Raw genomic sequence first — 24791 nt, forward strand, 5'->3', positions numbered from 1 at the left:
CTATAGTAGAGGGTTATCCACCTACTAGGACTAAATGAGATTATCTCTAGATTGGCCACCCTCCTTTCAGGCAAAATCCTCCCCCCAATTCAGATCCTTCCATGTACACCGGAAGTAGGATAAAGGCTTCACTCCGCTCATTCCAAGAATGAGTTACTGGCATGCCATCTGACATATTGCCTAGAACAATCCAATTATTTCTTCTATAATATTATGTTGTGGTAGGGAAGCCCCATTTTAGTGTTTGACAGCTGCAAGGCTCTTAGGATAATATCAAAAGACCAGTCACTGGAAATAACTGTTTAATCTGTAAAAGGCAGATGCCCAAATCTTTCATGGACATGCTTCAAGGTCCCTGAATTCTTCCCTGGACAATTTTTAAAGGAAAATGTAGAGAAGAAAAGATAATGAATGCTCTTACCTGGTTCTTGAAAGTGCTCTTCATTTGACAGAGTTCTAGACAAGATAAGTATTAATGCTTCTTTAAATTGGTCAAAATGCACCTAAAAATAAACAATTAAAAAATAAATTCAAAATAGTTTCTACAGCCTTAAGGAAGTAAATCCATCTTCAAGGTACCAGAACCATTTGGTAACATCCTGACAACCTTGAAGTGAGTCATAACCTGCTTTTGTTCCCTTTTCTTCGTTTCTTTAAAGCACTGGAGGGAAAGTGGACTGATCGTTTCTGACATCCCAGTGTCATAAACACTAACGTTAGTATCAATATTTATTCAACCCCGAGGGGGAAAGCTATAGAGCAAAACCCTCTTTGTAAACTCAGAAAAAGATCTGTTTTGAGCTCAACTCCTTTTATTTTTCTGAACAAGACCACAAGATGTTAGGTTAGATATTAGGAAAAACTTCCCAAGTAAATGATCCATTGAAACAATGCTCCAAAGATGCTTTCGTCTCTAAAGACATTCTAGAAGCGAGTCTGTGACTGTATGAGGATGACTTGAATATAGTCTTGCCTGAGGCAGGTATATAATATTTATCTCCCAAGGTGCCTGTGATTCTATAAACAGAAAGAAACCAATAACAAACACAGAGAATAAAAGAAACTTGGGAAGCATTTTCTTGAATTCTTAAAAATACAATTTGATGGAAGGATCCTTCCTTGATGGAAGGATGAAAAGCATGAGTTTTATTTAAGTAACTACTCAGAATTGGGATATTGCTTTGGTTGAAGGGGTAAAAGAGTTTTCTTCATAGCCAAGTATATTCTGTAACTTAAATTTATGTGATCTCACCATGGGGCAGAAGGGAAAGATGGTATTTCTTTTTGCCATAATTCTAGTTTGATAATGTGGCACCTATTTATATAGAAGCCCATACGTAAATATAAAGTCAGTAAATTTGATATTTGTGTTGCTATGGGTCTCTTTGGACATCATTACAAAACATTGCCTAGAAGTTTAAATAGAGGTGACAGATAAAAACCACTTCGAAATTACATTGGGAAAAGAAGCAAACCTCATTAGTAATCTAAACAATGGAGGAAAGAAAGCAAATGCCTTACCCATACAAACTGATACAAAGGAGAGGAGTCCACTGAGGTTCCTATGTCATAAAATTGTATATGCTTGCAATGCACCATACTCTCCCAAAGTATATGTGCTTTTTCTGCCACATCCATTTTGATCACTTAGAACTACTTTCTAAAATTATGTTCCTTTAGATAGTATACACTAAAAATCAGTATACTCCATAGAGCCAGAGCAGAAATCTGTCAAGGCAGGGGAGCCTGGGTGGCTCACTGGGTTGACTGTCTGACTCTTGGTTTCAGCTCACGTCATGATCTCAGGATCATGAGATTGAGCCCCACGCCGGGCTCTGCGCTCAGCAGATAGTCTGCATGGGATTCCCTCTTTCCTTCTCCCTCTGCCCCTCCCCTGCCTCCTCTCCCTCTTAAAAAAAAAGAAATCTGTCAAGGGAGGCAGGGCATCTGCTAGAGAGCCAGGGCCCTGCAATCAACAAAAGGTTAAGAAACTGCAAAAAGGGAAGTGGTGTTGATTAGGGTTCACAAGGGACAAATCACCAAGGAGCCTGCAGAAGGGAAGAGGGCCATGTCCTGCTAACTTGCCCAAAGTCTGAGTGTAGGCTTCAGGCACTGTGGCATCCTGGCTCCTGTTTCCAGGGGCAAAGCCATCTTCCCAATCAGCCAGTCCACAAGCAGCACATATTCAAGGGCTCTCCCAACCAGGGACACTTGCCAGGCATTTACTACCTCCTATTAGAATCACTCCTTCCTGGGCTCCCTGGGTGGCTCCGCGGTTTGGTGCCTGCCTTTGGCCCAGGGCGTGATCCCGGAGTCCTGGGATCAGGACTCGTATCGGGCTCCCTGCATGGAGCCTGCGTCTCCCTCTGCCTATGTTTCTGCCCGCCCCCGCTCTGTGTCTCTCATGAATAAATAAAATCTTAAAAAAAAAAAAAAATCACTCCTTCCTCTCAGGCGATCAGTAGGAGGGATAGGAGCACAGGCTCTGTGCTGACCCTGCCTCAACCACTTACTTCCTGCTCCAAATCAGCTAAATTACTAAACCTCTCTGAGCTTTAGTTCACACATGTGTAAAAAAGGGATTTCTAATGATTTTTATGATTCATTCAACAAATATTTATTGAGCAGCTGCCATGTGCCAGGCACTATCCTAGGCCCTGCTGACAGAGCCATGAACAAAATGGCTCTGGCATCACAGAGTGCATCCTCTCAGGAACGTCACAGGGAGCCTGGGCAGCTAATGTGTTAAGAGCAACTGCATGTGTTTTATGTTATTTATAATGACACCTCCCTCACAGTGGCATGAGGAAATTAAAATGAGAGTTATGTAAGGTGTCTAGAATTTCCAGGGACTTATCAGGTACTCAGCAAGTGATCATTAATATCGCTTGATAGGTATATGGCATGACTATTTCCTCTACTTTTCCAGAGAAATGGCCACATTTTCAAGCAAAGCAACTGGCCACGAAAGAAACCAAGATACCCAAATGCTGTGGGTGACAGCAGGGGTCTTGCCTCCACACCAGGATCCAGACAGTTGATCAACATGAGAGGAACTAATCCAGTGTGCCATGTTTAGGGACCTCAGCTCAGGCAGGCAGGGAGGGAGAGGGGTGTTCTTCTCCCTTAGGATACTGATGGTAATGACCTGAAGGAAACCTTGGTCTCTCCTTGCCTGTTGTAGGTTGAACAGAAAGAGGCTCCGATTTGAAAAGGAGGTACTTGCCTTGAAAACTTCAAGTCCTTTATCTTTCACTTGTGGGTCTCTGCTGGGTCTTCTAAAGGTCCAAGGTTTGACAGAGGTTATTAGAGACAGCCCTCCTGAATCTAGTCCTTACACAGTTCCATTCAGTGGGTATTAGCCAGGAAGGTTGGCCAGGAGTCTATGCACCTCAATTTGACTCCCTCTGAAAAATGACCTATACCTATAATCTGGATATTAATCCCATTCAACTTCCAAGACTTTGTTACACCACATTGCAGGGACACTGAGGCCTCATACAAACACACCACCCTTCGAGGTAGTAAAACCTCATCTCATATGGAGATTGCTTATCAGTTAATGGAAGAGCAGACAGTTGGAAAACAAACAAGTTATGTCCAAAGCTGAGGAAGGCATCAGAAAGCCCACACACTCTTCTCATAGAAAATGCCATAAAACCAGCTCAGGAGTGATTTATTCTCACTTTACCTGTTTTATTATAAGCTTTGTTTTTCTGCTTCCCAACCCAGTATAGATTGAACCAGAAAATAAGAGACAGGAATGCTCTGAGGTGAATACCTCAAGAAGTAACTGCTGACATCTTGGGGTTGAGTAAAGACATGAACTATCTTCTCTCGAGCAAAAATAAAGTATAATTTTTACACTTAAAAAACCTGGTTTTAAAAACTACACCAAGGACACTTGGGTGATTCAGTGGTTGAGCTTCCCACCTCAGCTCAGGGTGTGATCCTGGGGCCCTAGGATCCTGGGGTGTGATCCTGGGGCCCCTGCAGGGAGCCTGCTTCTTCCTCTGCCTATGTCTCTGCCTCTCTCTCTCTCTCATGAATAAATAAATAAAACCTTAAAACACACACACACACACACACACGCAAAACTATACTAACTATTTAAAAAGACATGCATTCAAAACCCTAATAGGCTAGGATTATCTAGTGTTGAGACAAGGATCTATGTGCCAGTAAGGAAGTGCAGGGAGTATGGCTCTTATAATATAGACAAATAACTGATTGACCAAAAAGATTTTAAATAATCAAGAATAACACCTTATGATGTTTAATAAAAAGTTTGGAATCCCAAATGGTTAACTTTATTTTTAAGACTGTCACTAAATGGGGTAAGGGATCCAGTTGTTAGAAAATTGGATTAATGTGCGTCCTGGATAACACGAGATGAGCAGGTATATTATTGCAGGTTCATGCTTTCCCGGGCATTTGATCTCACAACACCCACGTGAGTCAGTCAAAGCAGGCATCTCCCCGTAGAATTGAGGAGACAGAGCACAAAGAAGGCATGTGCCTTGCTAGATATAGAGGCCTCCCTTCTTGAAGTCTCGGGGTTACGTGCAGAACCCAGGACTTCTGACTGGACTCAGCAAAGCCCAGCAGCCCTGCATGCCCCAGGCATGCTTCACTGCTGGTCTGGCCTCTCAGGGAAATCCCTGTGCTGCTCCGTTACATACTCAACTTGACACAAAGCCCATGTAAAGCAGTACACTGGGACCCCAGGGGTAAAGAATCTGGAAAGAATCTTGATTGTGGGAGGGCAGAAGGGGATGGGAGAGAAGAAAGTAGATTAGCACCTGTAAAGCAGAACCTGGTGAGTGCTTCCAGAGATACAAGAACAAGCTGGTGGGACAGCTTTGTGATTTTTGGCTTCCCTAAGATATTCACAGGCAGAGCTTAACAGTTTCTGAAATGGACCTATTAAATCAGCCACATTTTTTTTTTAAAGAAGGGTCTGTAAAAGACTAAACATGATTAATTTGGAGGTTCTTCATAATCCAGCAATATCTGTCTGATGGACCTCTTCCCCTCCCCTCCCCACACACCCCTAAAAATCCAAGAATGAAAACATGGCAAGCTGATCAAAATAACTAGAGCAGCCTTAAGTCTTAAATTGATCTTTATTTTCCATTCTACAGGGGCAGACAGACACTAGACCTTCCATGTTAAATAACAGTAAATTCCACATCTTCATCTTCCAAGAAGATAATTCTATAACAGAGGCAGGTGACTGCTCTTTCCTACAACGCTCCTGAATACTGATATGCTGGAAGAGCCCCTTAGGGCACATCCCAGAACCAAAATGTTAATAAATGCCCTCTATCGTGAAGAAATGTGCATCAATGGGCTCACTAAGTTGGGAAACTAGAATTTGTAAGTACTATTTTTCTCCTCCAAGGGAGCTTTACCATTGCATTATGTTAAAATTTAGAAATCCCCACAAATACACAATGCAATTAAATCTCACACGGTAACAAGCCTCCAAGCTGTGCATCCCCTGGTTGGTACCCCCTCATTTGAATAATAATTGCTGCCATTCATTTTACAAGCATTCCTCTATCTTGTATGCCTCAAAGGGCAGTTTGCAGCAATGGGAAAATTATGTGATGGGCTAAAAACACACATGACATTTAAACTAAATTAACAGGAAGACTAGTCAAGTCTGATTTTTTTGTCATGTGTCACCACCGCTTAATAGAAATTTACCTCCTCATTTTTCCTCTCCAAATTTCATTTGAATGCTTTTTTAGAAACACAACTTGCCTTTCTGAAAAAAAGTCAAGCACCTCATAAGAAGGAAACGTTACTTCAAACCACACACACACACACAAAAAAAAAACCCTGCAACAGGAAGTAGAATAAGGAACTTAACGTTGCATAAAATCATCTCATGCAATCACAGAGATCAAATACATACAGTTTCCACATGTGTGCAGGCAATACTTCAAACAGCCCCAAGATGAGAGGCTTAAGCCAAGTGTTCAACCAAGTGATCTTATTAAACGAGACAAAGGCCCATGTAACTATCATCACACCAAGGAGGTTCGTATCTAACAATACAAAGGGAAATTGATGAAAGAACACTCAAAACATGGAGTGCTAGCTGAAATCGGTAGAGAAAATAGGGCCTCTTCAGAAGATCACTATGTGGGAAAATGTTTACAGGATTATGCAAAAGAGAAGAGACACAGAAAAAGAGACACAGTTTCATAATGAAAGACAATTGTGAAAGATTTTATTCTAAATAACGCATGCAAATTATTGTGGTCATTTACTGCAGACAATGTGAAGAGAGGCGAAGTCCATTTTAAAAGACAAGTCCAAACCTAAAGCAACTGTATGAAGTCATATTCCAAGAGTGATCCAAGAGGCCCTGCCTATAAATGGAAATAGATGTAAACTGCTGCCACACAAGAGAATTTCTAGCAAATCCATTTTCTACTCCTATGAGCTTTCTCAGGAAATCATTACTGGGAAGTCACTATTTATCAAAGACCCATTCTGGGTATGTAAGGGAAGGAGGGAGAGAAGCATACAGGCAGACTAGAACATAGTAATTAACTGTATGCCTGGCTCTATGTTAAGTCTTTGACACATACAATATAATTCAACCATCATCACGATCTTGGATGGACGGTATTATTTTTTCCATTACACAGATGAGGAAAAATTTTTTAAGATTTTATTTATTTATCTGTGAGAGACACAAAGAGAGAGGCAGAGACATTGGCAGAAGGAGAAGCAGGCTCCCCATGGGAAGCCTGATGCGGGACTCGATCCCAGGACCCCAGGATCATGACCTGAGCCAAAGGCAGACGCTCAACCGCTGAGCCACCCAGGTGCCCCAGATGAGGAAATTTAGGCTCAGACTATATAAAGTAACATGCCCATAGAACTAACAATAGCAGGAATCAGTACTTGAATCCAAGTCTGACTTCAAGCACTGTGCTCTAATGCTATACACTGTCTTGATGTGGTAGCAGTGGGGGCAGGAGGGTGTGGAGAATGAGATTTATTATTGTGCATCTGGAGTCTGAGGAGACCGTGAAGACACACATTCAAATTCAGGGATGGAGAAATCTGGGTTTCTATCTGGCTGCTGCTTGAAATGAGCTGCCTGACCTTGGACAGGTCAATGTACTTCTCCAAGTTCTGGGTTCCAAGGTTTCTCTGCCATATAGATGAACACTAAAGTCTAAAATCAGTGATGAAGGAGCATGTGGGTGGCCCAGTGGTTGAGTGTCTGCCTTTGGCTCAGGTTGTGATCCCAAGGTTCTGGGATCGAGTCCCACGTCGGGCTCCCTGCGTGGAGCCTGCTTCTCCCTCTGCCTATGTCTCTGCCTCTCTCTGTGTCTCTCATGCATAAATACAAATCTTTAAAATAAAATCTGTGATGGACACTAAAGAACTGCCCCCTCTATCCAAACAAGAAGCTACTCATAAGAGTATTGGTGGAATACTACACAAATCAAATCGGCATTCTGGACCATACTTTCTCCAGAGGAAGAGACAGTCATTACTGAAATAAAGCAGGTAGAAGAGGACAGCCTTTCCACACCTGTTCCTACCTCTCACCGAGACTTATGCTAGTTTTCCCAACAGCCCTCCCCTCACCCTGGCTTCCCTCCAGGCTAAATACTTCTGAGGGGCTCGAGGTTGGCAGCATGCCAAACTAAAGTTACTTTTGCAATGAGTTTGGCAACAAAGTACTAATACAGAATAGAAGCAAGTCTTGCAGCCTCTTAACCAGAACATCTTCTTATCTCTAATTGGGAACCACAGACCCTAAGGAGTTCAGACCCAGTGGAGACTGTTGTAAAGAAAGGGAGTGATGGTTTACAGAATCACAAGACAAAATAGGAATCAGAAAATACCTTTCACCACTTCAGGTTAAACTATGGTGGTTAAACAAGAAGATAAAGCAACTTCCAGACATTTAACAAGAGATGCCATGACAAATGTTGCCATCCTTTCCTCCAACCCATTAAGAGCCTCAGATTAATAATATGAAACAGGAACATGAACATTGGGTAGTTATAAATAGACACTATTTGATGATCAAGCGTCATTTTGCATACAGAGCACACGTTGAGATAATCATGGCCCGAAGATACTTCTGTATTTCTGATTAACTTTACAAACGGTTAAAGTACATAAGAGAAGGAAATCTTAAAAAGCTTTAATGGACTGGAAACAAACAAGCAAATCCACCACATGAAATTAATCATAATATTTATAAAAGAAGCCCCAAGCACTTTAAAATGAAGGTGGGAAAACTGCACTAAATGATTTATTTGTAAAGCTATCAGATTTTAACACTAAAAATTTCAAAGTGCCTTTTATGACCAAAGTCCACACACCAATGGGACTCTTTGGAAGCCAACTGTGAGCTCTGTGACCAGGTGGCTTGTTCTGATTCTAAAGAGTGCCAAGGACATGGAGCACTTCGGCAACCAGATTCGTATCAGAGAATACAGCAAGGAAACTCCTTAGAATCTCAGGGGTCTGTTTGGTTTCAAAGTTGCTATATTCCTTAAGTAAAGGATAATACATTTTTAAAAATGATATAACAGCTTCAATAAAACTAAGGTAGACTATCATATTTATGTCCTGATTTCTAATGAGAGGCATATGAAAACATTTAATTGAAAGGACACATTTAAGAAACAAAGCAGATAAGCATAGGGGAAGGGAAGGAAAAATAAAATAAGATAAAAACAGAGAGGGAGGAAAACCATAACAGACTCTTAATTCTAGCAAACAGAGGGTTGCTGAAAGGGAGATGAATGGGGGAATGAGGTAACTGGGCAATGGGTATTAGGGGGGCACATGATACAATGAGCACTGGCTGTGACATGCAACTGATGAATCCTATACTCTACCCTAAAACTAATAATATATGTTAACTAACTTGAATTTTAAAAAATAACAATAAGGGGACATCTGGATGGCTCAGCAGTTGAGCATCTGCCTTTGGATCAGGGCGTGATCCTCAGTCTGGGATTGAGTCCCACATCAGGCTCGCTGCGGGGAGCCTGCTTCTCCCTCTGCCTATGTCTCTGCTTCTCTGTGTCTCTCATGAATAAATAAAATCTTTAAAAATAATAACAAAAGACAAAAAACACGAAGCACCTGTGACCAATATCAATTGCTTAGATGAAAACTTGGTTCAATAAGAAAGCCAATGCTGTTCTGTTTCCTTATATGTTTCTAGTATTTGCTCTCAGGACCGTTCAGCTGCCAGGCACATTACCTGACCAGACTAAAAGGTCTTCAGTATCGTCAGGAGTCCCTGGCCTTGGGCTCCCACCCACCTGACAGGTGCCTAATGGATGACCAAGATGTGGATGGAGCCCTTTTGATACTGTAGCAGGAAACACCTACCGGCAATGTCCTGCTTCCTTCAAATCAGTGATCCACAATCATCAGGTATTTCAAACACTTATTTGGTGAGTACCATGCTCAGGGGAATATGACTTCAAGTTATAAAGCAAGATCAGATAGATGAATTGAAACATAATTTGGGGAAAAAAAAAAAAGAAAAAAGAAACATAATTTGGGGGGTAAATGGCCTAGTAGCAAAATGCATGAAAATGGCAAGTCAATTTCAATCGTTTTCCTTAACAACTGTCAAAAGAAATATTGAGCTTAAAAAAAAAACAAAGTTATTACAGATGGATTTTAAAAGAAAAAAATAAACAGAAATATTCATATTCTTGAGGAGAACAATGCTTTTTATCTTCTTTTTCAAGAAAAAAAGAGTAATTCAGCTCAATTCCAATAAAGGTAAACTTGGAAGTTTTGTTTTATTTAAAAACTCTACTTATTAAAATTTAAAGATAAATTTAAACTCTAAAAATCCAAGAAGCTGTTGGATATTACTATATCCAAAAGCCAATCTAATGGAAAACCTTATCTATGATAAACATAAATATATTGCACCTATACCATAGACTAGCAGAATGCCTGACATGCAGGACCCCGACAATACACATTTGTTGAATTAATGAGTAGTTGAATATATTTGGATTTGTCATGCTATTTCTTTGTCCTTGTGTATGAAGCAAACTGTGAACTCTTATAAGTTTTTCTATAAATACCTGCTAAAGAGAGGAAGGATGACTGGCATTGAAAAAAACTTATAAATTTCCAACTTATGATCCATACTCAATATTATCATGAAGGTTTTGGCACTTAGAATTATTCAGTGAGTCCTAAGGAATTTTTTCCTTCTAATTTAAAATTATAGACCATATAGAGTATCTTAAGAACATATGGCCAAGTTTATGTGATCATCTGAGGAGAATAATTCCGTTTCATAAAAAATGCAAATCGAACAGTAGTGCATTAATTCATGCCAACCCTGCTCTCAAGACAGTCACCAGGGACCTCCCACATGAAATCAATATGCATACATCTATTTAACTTTTATCACTGGCTCACTAAGTAAATATCAGGCTATAGACCACTTAGGTATTCATTATTCACAAGCAAATAGCAAACGTAAAAAGCGGGCTGATAGTGTCAAGTCGTTAACAAATCAATCGATAACTGTTCCCTTGTTTTAGTTTGCTGAATGAGGGCAAAGATGTGCAACATCTGGAGAGCAGACTGTTAATGTGCTACCAAGGTGCAATCTGTTAATGGCAGAGGGTTGTATATTTACGCTGACTCGGAGACAACCTCTCAAGGAAACGTGAGGTTGTATCTGTCTTCTCAGGCTTTAATAAGCACTGAGACAGATCCACTCTTGGTACTACTCCTTGTATACCAAAGGGTTGAGATCTCCAAGGACCACAGTGGGAAGCGAGACTCCCTTGCCTCCCCAAGGTGTCCGCGAATGAGACAGAACGAAAACACATTTGAGTGCCTTGCATGATGAGGAGCAAAGGATTTCATCCCCAAACCTCCCATTTCTATGGCTTCTGAAGCAAGATTTCAGCATTTTTCAGAGACCACATGTATCTCCAAGCAACTAATCCCTCCCCTCCCAGAGTGAACAAGAATGGTTCCAGTTTCGTAAAACACCTCACATTTGTTTTTCCTAAGTGTGAGCCCTGATAAACATGACATTCACAGTGCCAAACCCCTGAGAATAGCATCCTTTGTACATTCATTTTAGGATGATCGCTACTCCCGTCTGTCTTGTGTCACAGACAGCCAATACGTCGTGCTGTATCTGAGGTCACTTACCCAACGTGTCAACGTGTCAACTAAGAGACAATGAAAATGAAATGAAAAAAAGGAAATTCAGTCACTGGAATAAAGCTGAATTTCACAACTCCTTCCCCACTTCATACCACATGATAAAAACCATTGTCTACAAAGTGTCATCAATGACAACAACAGAGCTCGGAGAATTGCCCACTTTTTCCTTTCATCTGTTCTAAAAAATCAATAGCAAGACTCAAAGCCATACAAATGATGCTCTTAGAATTATAAGAACTAAAGACAATATAAGGTAGAGACAGAGAGAACATCCTTCCCACTAACAGCAAGAGTTCAAAAGGTCCCTCCTCACCCTGTACTCATTTCTGTGACTTGATCTGTGGGGACAACATTGACTATTTGTTGTCAAATGCAGAAGTTACCATCAGCATAAGCACATATCCCTGCTGGAAGCAAGTCGTGCTGGGTTTTAAATGAACCTGCACTGTATTTACTTACCCTCCTGTCTTATTTCCTAGGTGAAAGGTTTAATTAATACTTCACCCCGGAAGCAATCTGCACAAGAAACAGCTTTATTGGGAGTAGAAGTCATAACAGCAATCCGTTCATTCTGTGAGTGGCAATTTTCTTACTGTGTTTTCCTTCTCTTCAAGGGAGATCGTGGTCCCCTCCCTCTGCCCCAATGATAAATGCAGAGTCCATAAAATGATCCACAATGAACGAGCATTGGAAAACATGCTCTCATTGCCCCTTTTTCTGTCTTCATCTAAGATGCTCAGGGCACCCTTTTATTCCAGAACACAAATCCAAGCAGGCCCTCCTCCATAACACGAGCAAACCACACTGTTGGGTCCTGCCATTATATTTTCTCTGTTTATCAGCTTGGCAGCTAGGGGCACACACAGCCAGGATGTCAGAAGCAAGTTGCAACACGCTTGCTCTGCACACACTCCACCCCCGCCCGCCCCGCCAGCACCTGACAGAAGCTGCACCCACTTCCCTCCCGCTGCCTGCCTTCTCCCCCTCCCCACCTTACCCTGCCCAACAGGTTGTCCTGAAGCAGCGTCTCCTGGAGCACGGGGGCCACCTCCTCCAAGCTCAACATGTGGCAAAGGTCGGTGAGTTCCTCCTGTCCCAAGGACCCAGTGCCCGTTGTATCAAAACTGTCAAACAGCTCCTTGAGTCGAGCCTCATGCTGGTCCTGCTCCACCTCATCCATCCCATAGCCCACGGAGCTCACCTGTGTGGAACAGAGACAAGGGCGGGTTGTGGCAGCCCCGGGAGTCCCACCCGTGCCCTGGCCAGCCCCTCGGGAATGCTCTGTGTGGCCTGGCCCCTGGTGCTGGTCGATCAGGACCTCAGTGGAGGCAGGCAAGAGAGGTGATGCTGCCCCCCCACCCCCGCCATCCCCTGCCCCAACCCCCAGCAAGACGGTAGGGCTCTCCAGGAGCCAGCCCTGGCCAGCCCAGTTCCCACAGGCACTCACACCAGGGCCACAGCCACAGGCCGGGTCATGCGGGGTAACATTACCAGAATGAGGGAGTCTCCTCTCCTGCCTGGTCTTCAGGCGGGCAGCCAGTCTTAAACTCAAGACCAAAAGAGCAGTTCTCTCATCAGCTCATCTGGCCCTGGACTTACAGAAGGTGAAAGGCCACTTCAGATACTCAGTGCTTTCAAACTAATTGGTAGACCAATAGGCTGTGGGGCCTGAGCTTCCATGCAAGTTGGCGAGCTCCAGCCCGCCTGCCCAGATGTTGCAACCCACCCCTGTGGCCAGCCTATTTAGTTCCACTTCGTTCAGCCTAGATGCCCCCCACCACTGTTGGCCTGAAGACTTGCAGCGAGAAGCACTAGATGAACATGTCTGATACAAAACCACCTCCCTGTTTACATGAGACACACACCTTTTACACAAGTTCCTCAAAAAGCTGCACAATTAACTTCACTGGTGCAATTACATGAGGTGTGACAGGAAGAGCAGTCCCTGAAGCTCACTTTAGTCCCCAGGAGCTTTAGGTAATGCCTAGTTGCCTAGAGAAACGGGAAAACACTACTCCAAGCTTTCAGATTATGAGGTTCAGAGGAGCTGCAGACCAGACGAATCATACAGAGTCTCAGGGAACCTCCCTTATCCAGACCATCTCACATCTGCACACCTGGTCAACCTGTTTTATGTCCTCTGGACCACCCCCAACCCCCAACCCTTCTGTTTCTCTACCTTTCCTGGGATCAATAAAAACGTGGACTCATGATGAACTCAGAATCATTTTTGCTAAAAATATACATCATGAAATTCTAGGTACCTCCTATCTTAAGAGTGAAATCTGGGGGTTTTTTGCTTACACGGTATTTAATTTTTAATGTGGTGTGGCTTCCAATAATAAGCCTGAAACCTGCCCATCTGAAGCTCCCTTCACCATGATGCAATAGAGCCAAACACAGCGTATACCCTGGAGACGGTGACCTCAGCCATCTGAAACAAGGCTCTCAGAATCAGCTCCTTGACTATAAGCAGCACTTTAAAAAATATATTTTCTTGCCAATACATTTTTTACTATGATAAAAAAAAAACACATAACATGAAATTTTACAAAAATTTATTAACAAAATGTTAGGTGTAAGGACAATCTTCACTATATGTTGTGTTGTTGTACAGATCTCCAGAACTTTTTTCATCTTGCATGACTGAAACTGTACCCACCACAGAGAAACTTCCCACTGCCCTCCTCCCCCAGCTCCTGGCAATCACCATTCTAGTTTTAAAAGCAGCACCTCTGAGGCACCTGGGTGGCTCAGTGGTTGAGTGTCCGCCTTTGGCTCAGGTCATGATCCTGGGGTCCTGGGATGGAGTCCCACATCAGACTCCCTGCAGGGAGCCTGCTTCTCCCTCTGCCTAGGTCTCTGCCCTTCTCTCTGTGTCTCACATGAAAAAATAAATAAAATCGTAAGAAAAAAAAAAAAGGCACAAAACAAAAAGCCCTGAGTGGGCAGCCCTGGTGGCTCAGTGGTTTAGCACCATCTTCAGCCCAGGGCATGATCCTTGGAGACCCAGGATCAAGTCCCACATCGGGCTCCCTGCGAGGAGCCTGCTTCTCCCTCTGCCTGTGTCTCTGCCTCTCTTTCTCGCTCTGTGTCTCTCATGAATAAATAAATAAAATCTTAAAAAAAAAAAAAAAGCCCTGAGTAAGGGAACTCTCTAACTTAGAGGTGATGTTCATAGAGCAGATGGGAAACATAGGCAACATGCAAGTTCAGGTGTTGAACATGGACAGGACTGAAAACGAGAGAAGCTTCCGTCACACGTCAGTGCCACTCTAGGCAGTGCTTTCTTCCCACAGACACTGTTCAAAATACTACCAGCTAAAACAGAGCCTTGACCATCCCAAGAGTTTCAGCAGAACTAGGTGGATTCAAAAAGTTCCAACACTCTTCAGTTTTTACTGGGGCCACTCATTAAAGCAATGTAGCACCATCTAGATCCAGGCTCCTGGTCCGGGTGTGTGTGTGTGTGTGTGTGTGTGAGAGAGAGAGAGAGAGAGGGAGAGAGAGAGAGAGAAGTAGAGAATGGGTCTTCTAATTATCAGCTTTTCTATTACTAAGGTGCTGCGGGCTCTGGCTGCCTTCCCAGGGTTGGTCTGTTGGGTTAACTAATCACCATGCAAATGTTTTCAAAATAAGTTGAGAGTGCTATATAAACATCAGAGCATCAGAAAAGAAACACCAAGGTGTTAAGCAAAGCCACAAAAGTCAGGAATTTAGAGAAGGCCAATGCCTAGCTAATGAGATTTACTCAGAGTCTGCACGTTGCTGTTGGCTAACATCTGAGAACACCCAGGTGTGCTGGGATTTTCAGGGTTGCGAGAGCTCTCAGCCCCACTCTGGGTTTTACAGTCCCGTGGGCTACAATCTGACCAACTTCATAAAAGGCTGCCTATTCGACTTTCACTTGATTTTGCATTAAAAAAAAAAAAACTCAAAAGTGAAAGAATTCTAACATTTCCTCTTTTTCAAATTATTTTTAAGGGGCGGGGATAGGTTCATTTAGACCAATGAAAGAAAATCCTAAAACTCATCATGTACTGCAAAGTCCTGATCTTATCCATAGCTCTGAATTTCATAAACTATCATTCCCTGTTCTTTGGGAGGTCACTGGATTTTCACTAAATCAATCTCTTCACAGCAGCTTTCCTTTTCTATCTCTTTATTTCATCTCCCTCCTTCCCAAGACACTGTGCTTCAGAAAACATTCTTTTGACTGAAGGGGTGGAAAACAGCCCCAAATCTGCGGAACAAATGAGCATACGGAAACATCCAAACGATGTTACATATGGTGACAAGTTGTCAGTCCTCATTTGGCACAGAATGCATTTTTACTGGTTGATATTATTCCCCAAATGTTCATGAGTAATTTCATGTGCAAGAATTTTTTTCTCCTCACTTGGCAGAAATTTCCTTAAGGACAAGGTCCACAACTCATTTCTTTTACATCCTCCCCCAAATGCATAGTACAGTCTGTTCCTCACACCAGGGACCCAGTAAACATCATGGACTGACAGTGTAGGGAGATCCCTTGAGTGGAAACTTACCCTGAATGAGTGATAAAATGAGCATTTGAAGACTTTGAAATGCCTGTTTCTTCCACAAGCACACCTCTCCTTCCCCATCCAACCCTTTTTTCAAAGGCATTTTCAGTCTTAGATGTAACTAAGCAGTAGAAAGCCAGAATCCATCCCAAAGTGTAGCATCCAGAACTGGCTGGAGTTTAAGGAGTCAGTAATTAAGCGAATAGATTCATAAACTTCAGCCGCATTTGTAGGGATTTGGGGTGGGGGATGGGGGGGGTGGGGACGGGAATTCTAGGACATGACTTTGGAGGAGAATCTAAACTAAACACTTTCCAAAGTCCTCTTGTTTATAGAATAGGGATAATAATACCTAACTGAAAGGGCTGTCTTGGGGGTTAAAGATGGCAAGCAAGTGACAGGACAGTCCCAGGGAAAGTTGATACAAGAGGAGAATTGAGAAAACCACTAAGAAAACAGGAGCGACTGACAAAGGAGGGGTAAACTGAAGAAAGGTAACTTAGTCAACCAGCCAGAGATCGGCCTTCAGAGAAGCAGAGCAGAGGCTGTGGAATGCCTCACAGAGAAGAATGCACAGAGCAGGTAATGCATATATAAATAATATTATAAGGGCAGCCCCGGTGGCGCAGCGGTTTAGCGCCGCCTGCAGCCCAGGGCCTGATCCTGGAGACCCGGGATCGAGTCCCGCATCCGGGTCCCTGCGTGGAGCCTGCTTCTCCCTCTGCCTCTCTCTCGCTCACTCTGTATCTCTCATGAGTAAATAAAATAAAATCTTTAAAAATAAATAAATAAATATTATATTACTAAATGGTTAGTGGCAGCAAGTTAAGACTCCGTGCCTCCCCCATCTTTAAAAGCAGATTACTGATACATTTAACATCAAACAAAAGCAGAAAGGCTGAAATATAGTTGGAGTTAAGAAGAAACTTTTTTTTTTTTAAACTTCCGAGCACCTACTCTGAGTGTGGCCTACACTGGGTACTTCACATAAATGATCTCATTTAATCCTTCTAATTCTTTAAAGTAGACATCATATTCCCATTTTAAGATGTAAAATCAGGCAACTCGTCCAAGGATACAGTGCTAATATGGGGGTGGAGCTGAGATCTGAACTCTGGACTCTATAAATTATGCTCTCAATCCTATGCATGCACACACAACACATGAATGTAACCACTGAAATGACATTAAGGCAAATCCCTTATCTCCACCTTCATGTGTTAATCAGCTAATAAAGAGTACCAAGTACCAGAAACCACCATGAAAACCTGATGGCCACAAATTCCTCCAAATTGGAGTGAGGGGAAGAGTGGGGTTTCTTCCTCCCTACCTCTCAAACCATTTATTGAATAATTATAGCCTATAAGGCATAGTGATACACATAACAAGCACTCTTTTTTTTTTTTCCAAGCAGAGTTGAGATTTAGAGCAAAGAAGAAATGCATTTGTTTTTTTTTTTAATAAAAATGATCAGGAAGAGTCCCCTATCTTCAACAGTGGGCACAATCCAGAAATTGATCACTGTTAAATTACTTCCTCAGAACACTTAAGTATGTCTAATCTGTGCCATCAATGCTTTCCAGAGTTAAAGCCTACAGACACCCACCAGAGACAGAAATCTTACTCAGAGATGAAGAAAGTTGGGTTTTGAGTGACAACTCCTCCTTCAAATCACAAAGGACAATTCCAATTTTATAAACCTACCACAACCCAGGGCCTCTCCTCACCATCTACCTTCCCCATCAAACTGACAGAAAGTCTTTACAATTCCGTTGGAATAGAAGGGCGAGTGTGGCAATATTTTGGAGTTTTAACCTAGGGATGGATAAATAAGAGGCAGATGCGCAGAGCCATTTATCAAAACATTTACCACCCAATAACCACCCATACTGAGAACTATTTGGAGCATTTTCCTTCCAAATAACTCAAAACAGGGCTGCCAAAATGCGCAGCCCCTGACAGGGATGTCCATTACAGATCTGTGTTACTGCGCTCCGCTCGGCAACCCTGGCTGATGAATACAATGCCAACTGGGACTGGAAAATAGGTGGAGGTACAGCTGGAATAATGAAGTCCCCAACATAAGGCCAACATGAAGTGGATACATGAACTTATGAACTTTCCAGCATCCGAGGTACAGAAAGGAGTTTGTAAGAATGGCACCCCAGCCAAAGGGGAACTCTGTTCTGGGACAGAGGGAGTGAAAAAGGGACAAAGTCTGGCAAGGGAAAACCAAATAATAAATGAACACAATGCCAGAGCCCCTAGCCCAGGCCTTTTATTTCCCTCCAGATGGTCCAGCAGCTGAACAGCTACGAGGAATGTCTGGATGCCCCTCTTGGCTCAGCCGCTCTCCTTGGGTATCATAATAGATGCTTTTAGATTTGTGTTCAGACATAGCTGTTGGGGGTCCACAGACCAGGCAGTGACCACCAAGTGACTAATTTAGTTACTTTATAACAAAAGGGGTGAACATGGACAAACCTTACTTTGGGAAAGCTTTTCATTCATGCCTTCGGCTTTCACCATTTGGCAAGTCAGAGCCTCCCAACGCCAATGATCAAATTAAAATGTTTCTTTTTCTTCTCTTTTTTGCAAACACTTTAATTGCAAAGATTTCCAGTCTTGTCAATTTGGACTCACTTCAGTATATAACGAAATAGTGACAAGAATAAATTCAGTTTCAGCAAAGGCTTTAATAGAAAACGCAACTGTCCCTATTTACATATCTCTATAGGATATTTCTGCCAGAAATTATTGCTGCTCATCAAAATGACTCCTGTGAGGTAACCTCCTCTCAGTTCCCAGCAGTACCTCAGTTCTAGCTGGATACCACAAGCACCAGAGCATCACCAAGAATAAAATCATGGCAGAAAGAACACAAAAGTTTAAATGCCACTACACACACAAAAAAAGTCACGTTACATAGATTTGAAAGAAAGTAACCACCTTTGCTGACTACATCCTACTTGCATTTATTCTAAAACATTCAAAATATTTTTCATATTTTACTATCCTGAATGATGGGCCAAAACCAAGCTTTTGTTAAATCTAACAGTGAGGTAGATTACCAAACAGGGAGTCAACTCAGGGTAGCTGGAGGAAGAAAATCATTAGCCTCACACGTTCAATCAATAGCCTGTAATCAGCTACTAAGAAAATTACAGAAGCAGAAAACATGTTTGTTACTTTCTTGAAAGAGACTGCTTAAAAAAAAAAAAAGAAAAGAAAAGAAAGAAAGACTGCTTATAGCAACTTTCACTTCTTGAGCCCTATTTACTGGAATTAATTCAGAATGCCTGCAGCTATGAGCACAGTTCCCCGAGGGAGAGCTTCTCTTCTCACATCTATAAACAATAGTTGCCCAACTTTGTTTTTTTATGTGAACATTAGAACATAAATACTTTGTAATTTTTCCATCCAAAAGCTTGAATAAATGATTAACTGCTGATACAGATTGCAACAAAGAAGTGTTCTAATTTTGGGGGAAAAAAGTTGCTCACTTACATATTCCCATAATCTTTTAAAAATTCTACTTGTAATAAGATAAAAACATCTTTTTGCAAGCCTCAGTTTCTCCACCAGCTCCTGCCCAGCAGATGTAAGCTCAACAGCCAGAATTCAAACCACATAATTTACTGGCTTACAGATGAATTGGCATCTGTAAAAATAAACCTCCCAAAGAGGCTGCTTGAAGCCCACTAAAATGCTCTGGCTCAACTTGCCAACCCTTTATAAATGTAAGACTGATAAAATGTATTTTCATTATCAACAGAAAATGGAAGCATCAAGATTGGTGAAATGTTAGAAAGTCATTTGCAGTGACATTTAAAACAATTTATTTTAGCAACATTTGACTTAAGATAAGAATATTGCCTATTAAATCAAGGTTGGCTGTTCAGGATTCACTGGGGCCCTATTCTCCCCCTCTGCGACAGTTAACATCTTTTGACATTATGGGTCATCACATATCTAAAATGAAAAAAGATGTCGAAAGACACCAGGCCATTCTGAGCAAGTGCCTATTAAAATGACTGATCTTTGACATTTTAATGCAAAGACTATGCCTGTGATGGCTTCCCTTCCATTGCCCCTGTAAAGGCTTCTCCTGCCTTGGCAATATCTTTATTGATGCCCAACCCATTTGGAACATCTGTAAGTCCTTCCCTTTATCTCTGCTGAGATTAAGAATGCTTTCCCCTGCGGAATGGCCAGAGAACGAACGGGTGAAAATAAACCTACAAAGGAACTCCCCAGGAGTTCACCTCACCTCCCTAAGAACATTGACAAAGGCTGAAGAGATAACTGGTTTTTCAGCCAGCCTGTCATGTTACTTTTATGCACGGCCTGGAAATTTTCACAAACTCCAGAGCAAGATCTGCCAATATATCAGGTCATCCACCAAGACGCTGGCCACTAGAGAAGATTCGAGATAAAATTAAGCTGACACAGGAAAAATACATTTCCTTGTAGACTGTCAAGCCGCTGGAAACAAGCCGACGTAAGACTTTGTCAACATACAGAAGGGAGCCCAACTGAGAAATCGTCCATGACCTCAGAAGCTCAGCCCATGTGCCACGATGGACTTTATCAGGATTCTAATCCTAAAAGGCTACCGTGTCACAAAAGATAACCATGCGATCGGTTTTGATTTCACAAATTCAGGAGTTAGGTTGTATTTGCCATTCGAGTCCATCTCAAGAACTCCTCTGCCCCTGTTAAATAAGGAAGGCACAGGATCTCCTGATAGCTAAGTTGTCTGACAAGGTACGCGCTAGGGCAATCTTTCCAGCTCCCGTTTTATGCGCACCTCTACCCCGGTTTGCCCAGGGCTGAGATTCGGAAAATGCCTCTCCCTCTCTCTGTAACTTCACAGAGGGAGCTTTCAGCAGTGAAGTGTTTCCAGCAGCTTTGTCCTTTTGTCAGCGACCGGTCTGGTCGTTGCAGAAGCCCAGCCCCGGGGACCCTGGCGGCCTCCCCCGCAGCGCTCCACGCTCCACACTTGCGCCGCGCGGGGCTGGCCAGCAAGGCTTTCAGGCAACAGCCGCGTGTCGTGTCGCCCTTTTCCCTTAGTCCTAGTGACTGCGCTGGGGAAGTCCTCCTATACGCGTTTTCCCCACACACCTTCTAAGACCCCCTCGCCCCGTTTAAGGGCCGCAAACTGCTCCGGCTGCTCAGAGAGCCCAGGCTCATCACCTCGGGTCTCCCCCGGCGTCTCGATCGCAAGTCGGCCTGGGGGGCACAAGGCAACTGGACAACCCGCCTTCTGCTCCCTCGGGGACTCCGCGCGCTGGGGGCCCTGCCCACGGGAGCGGCCTTCCGCGGGCGGCTGCGGGCCGGGACCACGCGGGCGGCGGAGGGCCCCAGCCCCGGCTGCGCTGCGGGCGCGGAGGCGGAGGCGGAGGCGGAGGCGGAGGCGGGCGCGCAGCCCCGGGCCCGGCGCCCCGCGTGCAGCTGCGCCTCCGCCCCGCCAGCCCATCGCACCCCCAAACCTCCGACGCCCCATTGTGTCACCAGGCAGCGCACAGGCTCGGCCCGCGCCGTCCTCGCCTACCTTCCGGCGGCCTCTCCGTCGCGCCCGCGCCGCCGGCCGCCCGCTCCGGAGCTCTGCAAAGCCGAGGGGGACGCTTTGTTAGGGCTCGGGACGCGGGACAATACTTCGCAGCCGGCGCCGCGGGTCCCGGGCGTCCTTCAAGAGGACGCGACTGGGGACCCGCGCGAGCGTCATTTCCATATGTAAGGGGCCGGCGCGTACAAAAGCGCGGCTCTCCCGGGCCGCGGCGCGCATCCTCCCCGCCCCCGGCCCGCCCCGGCCCGCCCCGCCCCGCCCCCGCCCCGGCCCGGGAGCGCCCCGCGCGGGCGCAGCTCCCGCCCCGGCCCCGGGCGCCGCAGGGGAAGCCCCAGCCCGTCCCGCGGCGGGGGCGGCGGGGGCGGCGGGGGCGGCGGGCGGCGGGCGGGGGGCGGCGCGAGGCCTCCGCGCACCCCAGGCTGCGGGGGGGCCCCGGGAGCGGGCTCCTGCTCACCGCGCTGCGGGGCTCAAGCGCCCGGCGCCGCCGCAGGGACCATGCCGCGGGCGCGCTCTGGGCTCGGAGGCGGCGGCGGCGGGACGGCCGCGCCCAGCGCGCTCGGCTCCCGGCTCGGCCGCGGCCACCCGGAGCTCCGGACGCGGGGAGGAAGGGCCGGGCCGGCGCGGCGGGGAGGAGCCAGGGCGGCGCGGGCCCGGGCGCGGCTCCTCCTCCGCGGCCCGCGGCGCCGGGGCAGCCGGGGGAGGAGCGCCGAGCGGCCTCCCGGCCTCCCGGCCCCCCCGGGGTGCGCCCCGCCCCCCCCGCCCCGGCCCCGGCCCGCTCGGGCCGCGGGAACCCGAGGAGCCCCGTCCCGGCAGTCGCTTGGAGGTCGGACGCCCGGGTCCGCGCGGCGCAGGTGGGGGAGGCCGGCGCCTCGAGGCGGCCAAGCCGGGGCTGCGGCCCCCGCGACCCCCGCCCCGCCGCGCCAGGACACCCAGGCAGCCGCGGCTCCGTGCGAGGAAAGGCCTCGGCCCCGGGCCGGCGGGACCCGGGGGGGGGGGGGGGTAAGGTGCCCTCTTGCCCCCGGCGGTCCCGGATTTCTTGGCCCTTGGGCGCTCCTTGGCCGTCCTTGGAAGAGGGCTCGGGGACAGAAGAGCGCCTGACTTGGCTCCGGGCTGAGCGACCCTCCGCGACCCTCCGCGACCCTCCCACCCCGTCCAGGCACCTGCCCACCGCGCCCTCGGAGGCTCCCAGCCCGTACCCAGCCTCCCGCGGCTCTTCCCACCTCCGTCACTGGCCACACTGCTCGGAAATTCCTTGGAACTGGCAGTTCTCCAGCCAGGGAGTGTTCAATACTTACCACCTCCTACCCCTACTCCACAGCTCCCCCCCAAAATCTCTCCTTTCTAACCCCCGTCTTTACACTTTGATTTGGATACAAAACAGGACCCCAAGTCCAAGCCTGTAGGCAGCAGCTGTGGGCAGGTGACATCCACTGTGCTGTCTTTGAACTGCAGGGTTAAACGCTACTGGCCTTGAAGAAGGAGCCGCTTCATCCATCATAACCCCTGAGTCTGCTTATTTCAGGAAGAAACTGGAGAACATTCCCTTACTACTGAAAGAACAAGGGATAGAAAGGAAGGAAAGTAGCATTTATTGAGAATCCAGTGTGCTGGAAACTTAGCAGAAATGATCTTACCTAATTCTCACACCACCTTTAGGAGACAGACATGCCCATTTTGCAGATGAGGAGACTGGGCCTCAGAGAAGCTAGGGTGTGTATTCAGGGACCCACAGCTAGTACTAAGCACAGCTGAGATTCAAAAGCAGAATCGCACTAAACCAAATACACAAATGAGAATATACAAAACTGGTGACATTTTGAATAAGGCCCTACGACTGTATTAATGTCAGTTTCCTGGTTGTGATATTGACTACAGTTATTCAAAATATTACCATTGGGTTAAAGGTCTATATACCATTATAAAGTTCTATATATGTTATACTATTTCTTAAAACTTAATGTGAATCTACAGTTGTCCTCAAATTAAGTTTGGTTTTTTTTTTTTTTTTAAAGCATATAAGTCTTGGGGGCACCTGGGTAGCTCAGTGGTTGAGCATCTGCCTTCTGCTCCGGTCATGATCCCAGGGTCCTGGGATTGAGTCCCACATTGAGATCCCCTTGAGGAGTCTGCTTCTCCCTCTCCCTGTGTCTCTGCCTCTCTCTCTTGGTCTCTCATGAAGAAATAAAATTTTTATTTTTATTTTTTAATTTTTTTATTTTTATTTTTTAATTATTTATTTTTGATAGTCATACAGAGGAAGAGAGAGAAGCAGAGACACAGGCAGAGGGAGAAGCAGGCTCCATGCACCGGGAGCCCGACGTGGGACTCGATCCCGGGTCTCCAGGATTGCGCCCTGGGCCAAAGGCAGGCGCCAAACCGCTGCGCCACCCAGGGATCCCAAGAAATAAAATTTTTAAAAAAATAAAGCATATCAGTCTTATTTTAGAACCCAGTTCTCTTTCAATGCATGCTCCTCCGCCCCCTTTTTAATACTCTTGTGCACACACATGCTCATGTACTTAATGCACAGTTGTTCCATCCAGTAGTAGTTATACAACACACAGACACACAGTTAAGTGAATAGCTTATTTGTTAGCGGAATACTTACAGAGCTGTCATCTTAGAAGAATGTTCACTGGGGAAGGAAACAGCCAACAGTCTCAGAAGGTAAGAATGAAGACATGTTTCTTGTTTCACCTAATCTCTGGCATGGGAGCCTCATCCTACCGGTTCTCTCTCCAAGCATCCCTTTTACCTGCAAGAATCCTCAAGGTTGGGATTGCTCATTAATTCAAAATGGTGATTCCTGGGAGCTAAGGGATGTTGGAGGTGGTGTTCACTCTCTATGGAGAAAGGTCAGAATTGGTGGGGGTTGTGTGATTTGAGAAACACAAGATACTCTTTCTTGAGAGCGGTGAATGGGGTGGAGTTAATGCTGGGACCAGACACTTGAAATGACATCCAATCCCCAGGCTTGCTACAAAGGAGGGGAGAGCGTGGAGCATGGCTACTTTGTGGTGTAGCTTTGCAAGGACAATCTTACCAAGGCAGATAATTTAATACCATGTGCCTGCGATTTAGGTTGCATGGGGTGAAAGGTCAATTTTAGTCCAGCATACAATCATTGGAAAAAAAGCAGGGTCTTGCCTTAGAACCTATCACTTGAGCTTTCCTCTGTTAAACAAAAATGAAGATAGCAGAAATAGTAGCCAGGCTCTGATTCTACATTATATGCAATAGAAGGAAAAATGAAAAGAGACATAAACATTTACCCACCCTGTACAGACCACATTTCACTCGAATCTGCTGCAGTTTATCTGCCTCTGATATTAAGAGGCACTTTACAAAGAGCCTGTTCAGGGACTTGGGACGCTTAAAGAATTAAGGTAGGTGATGTCTTTGAGTGGCTTTTTGCAACATTTTTCAGTATTGGACTGGCTTTCTCAGGTGGCTAAAAGCTCTAA

General features: G+C 45.1%; 1 protein-coding gene across 40 annotated transcripts in view; it reads right to left on the reverse strand.

The window, feature by feature from the left end:
- The window catches only part of NIN (ninein), a 98346-nt gene extending 76416 nt beyond the window's left edge, over nt 1-21930 (reverse strand). For 20 of the 40 annotated variants that reach the window (XR_012002162.1, XR_012002161.1, XR_012002158.1 and 17 more), the window contains exons 1-3: nt 21313-21553; nt 12212-12415; nt 422-503 (exon numbers count right to left, since the gene is read on the reverse strand). Coding sequence is in view for 28 of the 40 variants with exons in the window: in XM_072761515.1 (XP_072617616.1) it covers nt 422-503; nt 12212-12394 (265 nt within the window). In the remaining 12 variants the exon portion in view is untranslated. Of the gene's footprint in view, nt 1-421; nt 504-12211; nt 12416-21312; nt 21570-21781 lie in introns of those variants that run through there. The other 20 variants (XR_012002165.1, XR_012002163.1, XR_012002164.1 and 17 more) reach the window with 6 other exon arrangements.
- Between the last annotated feature and the right edge of the window lie 2861 nt (nt 21931-24791).

The sequence above is a fragment of the Vulpes vulpes genome, chromosome 6 (assembly GCF_048418805.1).
Source record: "Vulpes vulpes isolate BD-2025 chromosome 6, VulVul3, whole genome shotgun sequence".
Taxonomy (NCBI): Eukaryota; Metazoa; Chordata; class Mammalia; order Carnivora; family Canidae; genus Vulpes; species Vulpes vulpes.